Source organism: Hippoglossus hippoglossus, chromosome 13 (genome assembly GCF_009819705.1).
Source record: "Hippoglossus hippoglossus isolate fHipHip1 chromosome 13, fHipHip1.pri, whole genome shotgun sequence".
NCBI lineage: Eukaryota > Metazoa > Chordata > Actinopteri > Pleuronectiformes > Pleuronectidae > Hippoglossus > Hippoglossus hippoglossus.
In genome coordinates, this window is record NC_047163.1 from 1131871 (window position 1) to 1141870 (window position 10000).

The 10000-nt window shown below is 41.1% G+C and overlaps 2 protein-coding genes across 4 annotated transcripts in view; both read left to right on the plus strand.

The window, feature by feature from the left end:
• The first annotated feature begins 715 nt into the window (after window positions 1-715).
• On the plus strand, window positions 716-7667 carry capns1b (calpain, small subunit 1 b). The gene is given in 11 exon segments (XM_034604886.1): window positions 716-832; window positions 1734-1788; window positions 1918-1954; window positions 2404-2496; window positions 4696-4753; window positions 4933-4997; window positions 5091-5159; window positions 5370-5448; window positions 5738-5854; window positions 6703-6761; window positions 7341-7667. Coding segments are annotated over 10 exon segments (651 nt in total). The 5' UTR covers window positions 716-832; window positions 1734-1741; the 3' UTR covers window positions 7368-7667.
• A 1076-nt stretch (window positions 7668-8743) lies between these two features.
• Window positions 8744-10000, plus strand: part of zgc:101731 (SNARE_SNAP25N and SNARE_SNAP23C domain-containing protein) — a 12155-nt gene continuing 10898 nt past the window's right edge. For all 3 annotated transcript variants that reach the window (XM_034604883.1, XM_034604884.1, XM_034604885.1), the window contains exon 1: window positions 8744-8832. The gene's annotated coding sequence lies outside the window, so the exon portion shown is untranslated. The remainder of the gene's footprint in view (window positions 8833-10000) is intronic.

A 10000-nucleotide genomic window follows, 5' to 3' on the forward strand; every position in this document is an offset into this window, starting at 1 on the left:
CGCGCACCCGACACCCTCACTACATTTATTCTGAAAGCGAATAACAGGAAGTCCCTGTTCGCCTACATATGTGTAACCTGACTACATTGTAGTTCCTCCCTGTCACCACAGGGCGGCGCAGTAAACACGCCACTGAAGCTGTTGTTTCGTAGTGATACTCGGTGTGACCACCAGGGGGCGCGTTTCTGAATCTCAGCACTGTAAAGACCTTTAACTTCCGGTACAATCTTTCAAATAAAACATTTAACAGTAAAAAAACATTCTGCCGGGTGCTTTCAAAATAAACGAGAAATATGACAAAATATAGATAAATGATAAATGACAATGAATTAAGATCAAATAATTTACTGCTCAGTCTTAAATTAGTTTTTTGGGGGTTTTCAGTTGATTTTATATGATTTTTTAATTAACATTTTTATATTATTAAATAATATAATTAATATAATTGAATCATTATATTATTAATTTATATTAATGTTATAAATATATAAAACAAGTAATTAAGATAGATAGATAGATAGATAGATAGAGATAGATCTCTATCTATCGTGTGCATAGACTTGGATGAATCACAAACTGTATTTGTGTTGTCCTGGTTTCCACTGTGTGTGTGTGTGTGTGTGTGTGTGTGTGTGTGTGTGTGTGTGTGTGTGTGTGTGTGGTGTGTGTGGTGTGTGTGTGTGTGTCTGTGTGTTTGATGGGCGGGGTCGATGACGCATTGAAAAGGAACTTGGAGGTGGTCTCTCTCTCTCTCTCTCTCTCTCTCTCCCTCTCTCTCTCTCTCAGTCAGTCTCTCTCTCTCTTTTCTCCTCAGAGCAGCTCCAGTTTCTCGGTGAGTAAAACGAACTGTTTAGTTTTTTAAAGGAACTTTAAAGTGTTTATTTGTGTGCGTGTGTGTGTGTACGTGTCTGTGTGTGTGTCTGTGTGTGCGTGTGTGTGTGGGTGTTGGTTTTGTGGAAAAGTACTCGGCAGGAAAACTGTTAAATGTAGAGTTTGAACAGTGAAACTTGTTCATGTGCAAACAGAAGCTTCACATTATAAAGACACTCGATTACAACACCGAGTAATCTATTACTATTTAACTGTCGTACAAAAGCATCAGCTCATTAAATATACTTGACTTTTCAAAATAAAAGAATTAATCTTACAAAGTGTTATCACAAGATCAGTTTCACATTAAAGTTTTAACAACTCTAATGACTTAATTGGATAAATTAATAATTTACCATATCTCATATTTTATAGACTCATAATTATATGTTAGGTTGCAGCTGAAGTCTATTCATTTATTTTATCGATCAATTATTTGTCTATTAATGTCCTAAATAATTGTTCAGTCATTGTTCATGATTCATAAATTCTCACATGATGATATTATGTTGTTTAAACTCAAAGACACGCAGGTTATAATAATATTAATTTCTGGTTATCTCGATTCTGTAAATCAACCGTTTCAGCTGAAATTAAATGTTTTCAAAATAAATACTAGTTTTTTAAGACATTTCTAAACGTCTTGTTTTGTTTGACAGTCGGAAGCTCATATTTAAATTCACTTTACAAAGGTAATGAATTATGTTTAATAAGATATATAAGAAAATAATAATATAATAAGACAGACTTCATAATCAAAAGTAAAAAATAGATAAACATATTTATAAGAAGAAGAAGAATGATAATAATAAAGTGTTTAAAATGATTAATCCTCTGTTTTTCTGTTTTTCTGCCTCACGCAGGCGACAAAATGTTTCTGGCAAAGAAATTAATCGGAGGGATCATTGACATTGTGTCGTGAGTTACACACAAGTCGGAGTCAGACAAGCTCCCAGTCATTATGCTAAGCTAAGTTGTGCTAAGCTAAGCTAGCCACAGCCTGGAGAAACATATTGTCATCTCATGTGTTTTTCATTTTTCCAACAGCAACATCGACCCTGCTCAGTTCGTTCCCTCAGACCCTGTAAGTACCGGCTGTGATGAAGGAAGAGAAACATTCACGAGCTCAAATTGTATATTTATATTTTCTTAAATACATGTAACGTTTTAACATTTGAGTTGGACGAGAAACATTTTTACCTTTTTAATATCAATTCTTCTGCATTTGGTTTGGTGCTTGAAATGTAATTAATATTTTTATTTTTAATCTTACATTTTTTTGCTTTGGATTTTGTGAATCACTTTATTAAATTGTCTAGATAAGTGCTATACAAATAAAGTTTTTATTTAATTAAAGACAGACACTGATATTTAAATACATTTAAATGATGGTAACAAGGTTTGATTCACATTTGTAGCTGTGATAGAATCAAGACTCAGAAGCAAACAAACTCATGAATGTGTGTTAGTGTGCGACCTAACAGAAGCTCTTTGTGTGTGTGTCTGTGTGTGTGTGTGTGTGTGTGTGTGCAGCCTCCTCCTCGCAGACCCCTGAACTGTGCTCGAGAGTCATGAGAGCGATGAGGAGAAGCAGTCCGCAGAGTTTTCCAGCAGCTGGCCGGAGACGTAAGTATATGTATACATATATATATGTATATATATTTAAATTCCTGTCTGTGAGTCTAATGATTCCATGAAGTGAAAATAATGAATAATGAATTCCTACAAAACTCCCTTAACTTAATCACACACACTGATAAATATCAGTCCTGTAAATGTGTCTGATCAAGATCCATGAATTATTCTCTGAGAAAATAACGAAAATGCTGGAAATGTCCCGTCTCACAATCAAAGGGTGATTTTTAAAGCAAAGAGATTTTTGAAATAATCCTGGATCCACACCAAAAGTGAATGGGTTCTTCTCGGACCTGAACCTCATCCTTCTACCAACTTTAGTCTCAATCTGCGCTGGAGTTTTTGTGTAATCTTGTTCACAAACAGTCTGTAATCATTGTGACCTCTGACCTGTGAACAGTCTTTACACGACCAGATAAACAGGAAGCAGAACATTTCAAATCTTCCAGTGACTCGGGACAAAGCAAAAATATTTACTCGCGTTAATTAAAGTCTGGACTGTGGAGCCTCCAGATGTTTGTGAACTTTTGTTAACGAAGATGTTACGATCGTTTCCGGTTGTGTTGTCTTTGTGTGATGATTCCAAACTGCTTCAGTGGGATTGACAGGTCTTAGCCCCGCCCTTTCAAGCAGCTTCCTGTTTTCTCCTCAGTGGAAAACAGGAAGCTGAACCGGATTCCACGTCTGGTTTCACCGTGATTTTTTAAACGTCCTCTCTCTGTCTCTCTCTCTCTCTCTCTCTCTCTCTCTCTCTCTCTCCGTCTCTCCCCTCTCTCTCTCTCTCTCCTCTTTCTCTCTCTCTCTCTCTCTCTCTCTCTTTCTCTCCTCTCTCTCTCTCCCTCTCTCTCTCCCTCTCTCTCTCTCTCCCTCTCCCCCTCTCTCTCTCTCTCTCTCTCTGTCTCTCTCTCTCTCTCTCTCTCTCTCTCATCTCTCTCTCTCTCTCTCCATCTCTCTCTCTCTCTCTCTCTCTCCCTCTCTCTCTCTCTCTCTCTCTCTCCCTCTCTCTCTCTCTCTCTCCCTCTCTCTGTCTCTCTCTCTCTGTCTCTGTCTCTCTCTGTCTCTGTCTCTCTCTCTCTCTCTCTCTCTCTCTCTCCCTCTCTCTCTCTCTCTCTCTCTCTCTCTCTCTCTCTCTCTCTCTCTCTCTCTCACCTCACCTGTCGACCTGCCGGCAGCAACATTCCGACCCGGAGACTCCGCCCTGACCGCGCCCTGTTTTCTGTCGTTATCACACCAGACAGGTTTCGTAGCTTCTGCTGGATTTTAAACATCTTGCTGCGTCGCTCAAAAACTGGGGGGGGGGGGTGGACACGTGAAGTTCTGTGCTCATATCATGCTCTACAGAAACAGACTGACCTGAGATCAGCTCGTCTTTATAATGAAAACTCTCCTGAAGCTTTAATGTGCTGCTTTATTTGTGTGTTGTGAGAGTCACAGGGCAGTGTTGGTGGAGTCGCAGACGTTGAGGGTGGGGGTGGATTATGGAACTTACACAACACACACAACACACACACACACACACACACACACACACACACACACACACACACACACACACACACACACACACACACACACTCACTCGTCCTGTTTTCCACTCAGAGACAAACAGTGAATCCAGTCGGCTGCAGGGTGTGTAACAGCCAGAAATCTCTCTGCATTCCTGCCATTGTCTGGAAGGGTGCCCCCCCCCGCCTCAGGGCGTAGTACTGTGTGTGTGTGTGTGTGTTTACAAAAATGTGTGTGTCCGAGGTTTTGTGTGACTCATCATCAGGGTGTGTGCACCGGTTCAACCAGATCTCATCTGGCTCACGGATCTCGTGGATGAATTTCCTCCAGCGGTTGTAAGGGTGACGATGATGAAGATGAAGGTCTTGGTGGGTGGGGTCAGGCCGCTGTGCTGGCTGCTGATTCGTCAGGAAGCTTTTAAAGGAACAAGCTCCATAAAAATCTGCACACTGAGGGAGGGGGGGGGGGGGGGTGTATTTTAACACGCTGTTATTATGAAAACCAGGAAGTGACCTTTAACCCTTTAGCAGTCTCTGAACTCAGATACTGTGATAACCATCCCCGTGTGTGTGTGTGTGTGTGTGTGTGTGTGTGTGTGTGTGTGTGTGTGTGTGTGTGTGTGTGTGTGTGTGTGTGTGTGTGTGTGTGTGTGTGTGCTGTGTGTGTGTGTGTGTGTTTCCACAGGACATGGAGGTGAGCCCCACTGAGCTGATGAACATCCTCAACAGAATCATTGGGAAAAGTGAGTCCAGTTTTCTTTATCTGTGGCGTATTTCCAGTAAAACCTGGAGTTTATCCAGAGTTTGACTTTCACACAAACTCTTTGGATGTTTATTATGATATTATTTTGTGACGTGGGAACATTCGGAGCTCGGTGGTTGTTTATGTGATGAATATTAAACTTTAACGACGTTGTTTCAGACTCACAACTGAGGACGGACGGTTTCAGCATCGAGTCCTGCAGGAGCATTGGTCGCCGTTAGGACGTATCCTTCCACCAAATAATGACATAATCTAGTTTCCAGGGAGTCTGTGGTGGTTTTGAGTTTGACCTTTGACCCTTGACCCTGATGCCTCAGAGTGACAGCACAGGGAAACTGGGGTTCCATGAATTCAAGTACCTGTGGAACAACATCAAGAGATGGCAGGTCAGTTCTTCTTCTTCCTCCCCCTCCTCCTTGTTGTTTCTTCTTGTTCTTGTTCTTCTTCTTGTTCTTCTTCTTCTTCTTCTTCTCTTGTTGTTCTTCTTCTTCTTCTTGTTGTTCTTCTTCTTGTTCTTGTTGTTCTCGTTGTTCTTGTTGTTGTTGTTCTTCTCTTCCTCCTCTTCTCCTCTGTGATATTGTTTTTATCATCTGCAGGGTGTTTATGTGAGCCATGATGCGGATCGTTCTGGTGTGATTAGCAGACAGGAGATGCCGAAAGTCTTCAAGGCTGCAGGTGACAATATGTGTGTGTGTGTGGGTGTGTGTGTGTGTGTGGTGTGTGTGTGTGTGTGTGTGTGTGTGTGTGTGTGTGTGTGTGTGTGTGTGTGTGTGTGTGTGTGTGTGTGTGTGTGTGTGTGTGTGTGTGTTTGGGTGTGTAGGGGTGTGTTTGGGTGTGTGTGTGTGCACTGCAAATAATCAGGCTGAACAGAGTGTGACATTTTACACTAACTGTGTGTGTGTGTGTGTGTGTGTGTGTGTGTGTGTGTGTGTGTGTGTGTGTGTGTGTGTGTGTGTGTGTGCAGGTTTCCCTCTGAATGATCAGCTGTTAGAGCTGATCACTCGTCGCTATAGTGATGAGGATTCAAACATGGACTTTGACAACTTCATTGGCTGCCTGGTGCGACTGGACGCCATGTGCAGTGAGTCCCTCATCTTCCTCACCTCACCTCCCTCACCTTCCTCTCCTCCCTCATCTTCCTCTCCTCCCTCACCTTCCTCACCTCCCTCATCTTCCTCTCCTCCCTCACCTCCCTCATCTTCCTCACCTCCCTCACCTCCCTCACCTCCCTCATCTTCCTCTCCTCCCTCATCTTCCTCTCCTCCCTCATCTCCCTCACCTCCCTCATCTTCCTCACCTCCCTCACCTTCCTCACCTCCCTCATCTTCCTCTCCTCCCTCACCTCCCTCATCTTCCTCTCCTCCCTCACCTCCCTCATCTTCCTCACCTCCCTCACCTCCCTCACCTCCCTCATCTTCCTCTCCTCCCTCACCTCCCTCATCTTCCTCTCCTCCCTCACCTCCCTCACCTTCCTCACCTCCCTCACCTCCCTCATCTTCCTCTCCTCCCTCACCTCCCTCATCTTCCTCTCCTCCCTCATCTCCCTCACCTCCCTCATCTTCCTCTCCTCCCTCACCTCCCTCATCTTCCTCTCCTCCCTCATCTCCCTCACCTCCCTCATCTTCCTCTCCTCCCTCACCTCCCTCATCTTCCTCACCTCCCTCATCTCCCTCACCTTCCTCACCTCCCTCATCTTCCTCTCCTCCCTCATCTTCCTCACCTCCCTCATCTTCCTCTCCTTCCTCACCTCCCTCATCTCCCTCACCTCCTGATATTATATTCATTAATGTTGATGTTGCTGTTAAACTTCCTGTGATGTCCACAGAGAACAGTGAGTTCTTCCTCTGCTGTATGATTTTCAGTCTGTTTTCTGCAGTTTTTCTGTTTTAAGGAGTTTAAACGAGTCGTTAAACACAGTTTGTTCTGCAGGAGCCTTTAAGACTCTGGATAAAGACAACAGCGGCTCCATCGACCTGGACATCAAGGAGGTAAGACACTGATTTAATGCACACCGGCGACACCTAGTGGGCGGAGGCATTATGTTTTAAGGTTGTCCGTCCCATTGTTGTGAACACGATATCTTAACAACACTTTCAGGGAAATTCTTCAAGTTTGGTTCAAATGTTCACTTGGACTCACGGATAAATCAATTTGAATTTGGTGGTCAAAGGTCAAAGGTCACAGTGACCTCACGTGAGTGATTCGAGGTTCCTTCACTCGTTTCTCAGAATTCCAACGTTGACGAAGGGGAAACTTCATTCTTGCACTTTTACATAAAGACGTTAATACAACATGTTCCCAGTTGACATCAGTTACAGAAAGTTCTGTGTGTAACTGTCGTAGTTCTCTACTCGTGTGTAACTGGAAAGTGAAGCCAAGCAGAAGTGACCCATTTAGAGCCGAACAGACCATAATGTACGTATCGAGCACTGGATTCCACAGTGGGACTGATTCCTGGTTTTCACGGATGTTCAGGGTTTGTATGTTTGAGGATGTTAACTGTGAACTAATCATTTCACTCAGGTTCTGACTCTGTCTCTGTCTCTGTCTCTGTCTCTGTCTCACAGTGGCTCCAGCTGACGATGTATTCCTGAAGCGACCCGGACGAGGGCGATTCAAACTTCTCTTCTTTCCTCTCATCCCTCGCTTCCTCTCATCCTTCTCTCTTTGTGTTTAACGATGTGTGATAGCGTTTTAAAATCTCCATTGTCTCCATGGTAACGGGACCAAAATGCCAGCGCAGAGCTCAAGTCGAGGCAGAAATCAAACTCCGGACCAAAGTCTTGCTGATGCTGCAGCTGCAGTGCCCCTCTGCTGCCAGGCGGCGGCGCTATACGTTCTGGATGAAACTGTTTGACTCTGAACTGAATAAAGTTACACAACTGACAAACTGAGTGTGGTGATCGGTGCGAGTGTGACACTTTCTTTTTGTGCAACGACTGGTGTGTAACAAACTGTTATTAAGCTGTTAGAGCCAATATATAATATTTAATAATAAACAAAGTATAGACAGAAAAATCTATAAATGATTGTCCTTCTGAGCTGCGACAGTGTTTCCCAGTACGTCGTGTTCTGGTGTTTTGTTTGAGGGTTTTAATTATTACTGTGGTTATTATGGCAAAGAGAACTGGATCTGAACATAGGGGCTAATTGATGGAAATGATTATTATTTGATATTTAATTGTAAAATTTTGATTTGCCTTATGTCAGAATTTTGCTATTTGCTTGAACCTGCCTCACAAGACAAATCATAACTCAGCTACTTATGATTTTTCGCAATTATTAGCTTTTTATTTTAAATGTTTTTCCCACTTGATATAAAATCATTTTATTATGATGATGATGATGATGATGATTATTATTATGATTATTATTATTATTACTCGTAGTAGCAGTAGTAGTATTGTAAATAATTATAATTATAATTATTTTAGAATAATATGAAATAATACATCATGTAACTCCACTAAACATTTTAAAGTAATGGCAAAAGAAAAAGTTGAAAGAAACATAAGTAAAAAGCAAAAAGCTAAAAACAATCAGGTAAAGAAAGATGATTAAATAACAGACACTGAAGTTTCAAGTTCCTCAGGTGAAATGTTCCTGAAGGTTGAAATAGATATTTTAATAATAAAAAGATAAATAACGAATGTTAAAAACCAGCAGCTTCAGTTGACATTTTCTTTTAGTCTAAAAAATGATTTAAAAAAAAGAACAATAAACATGTAAGAATGTTAGTGAAAGTGTTTACATGATATTTAGTTGTTCACAATACTTTATATATAATAACCAATATCCGGCCTATACACACCAAAGAGAATTCAAATGATGATTTGACAGACTTTATATTACATTATATTATTTAATATTATATATTATATCATATCATATATTGTAAAATCCTCTGTTTAATTTTCTGACTGTAATGTTGGTGTGGGGTGTGTTTGATTAGCGGCGGGGCGGGGCCGGAGTGGAGCGGAGGGGCGGGGCAGCGGAGATGCTGAGGAGAGAAAAGACGTCAGATAAAAATCAGATAATCTGAAGAAGAGCGGATCGAAGGTAAGAGAGCGGATCCACCGTTTATTCTCTATTTCTCCTGAGGAGTCATAATATTATGATATGTTATATTTGTTCGTATCAAAGACGTGAATGAAGATTTATTTAAAGTCTCAGTTTCACTTCCTCACTTCAAGTTGATGATGCGACGTGAACGATCCTTAAAGTTTCCTCTTTATAAACAATATTATTATATTATAAACTATGCTATTATATTATAAACCATTATAAACAATCATGTTATTATATTAAACGTTTATAAACAATCATATTTTATCATTATTTTATACAAACCATCATATTATCATAACATTGTATTAAACTACAAACGATCATATTAATATATTAAACTATTATGAACTTTGCTATTATTCTATTAAACTATTGTAAACTCATATTATTATATTAAAGTATCCTGTTATAAAGGGGGAGTGTTGAATTATTATTCAACCATTTAAACTTAACGATTTAACAAACATTAAATTGTAAAAATATGTAAAAGCAAGAATCTCTGAAGGCAAACTGTTTAAAGATCAATACTTCACCTGAACTAACATCAGTTTGAATTCAATCAGTGTAAATTCTACAATAAGACTAATCATCTGTGTTGGCTCATAATAAATTATAATAAGTTAAAGAAAGGTCCCGGTGACGTCACAGTTTGACGCTGATCAGCTGGGGGGGGGGGGGGGGGAATCTCCAGAAACATGTGATGAGACGTCAGCAGGTCGAGGGGATGAAGTTATCGTCCAACTCTCCACGTCCGTCACACAAAGATAAACTTTACCTGTGTTGTTGAGAACAATGTCCTCCGAGGTTACTACACAACAACCTGCTCACGTTCTATCGACACACACATCAGTGAACAGACGATCGCACACCTGTGTGCAGATGTGAAACGTGGCGTCACACAGTGTTATCAGTGTCTCTGGTGACACACACTGTTTATTTAGTGCGTTTCTCAAACAGTCGAGGACACAAAAGCTTTGTCGGACAATCGCAGCACAGTGTGTGTTTCCCTGAGGTATTAGTGATGTTGACTCGGCTGATTCCATTTGAAACCCATTAGAACGTGTGTAACACACTGAAGACACACATGGTTAATACGTTGGATTTGTTCACCTGCTCAGGGTTGTTGACTCGACACGGAGCGACTCGTGTTACATCAAAT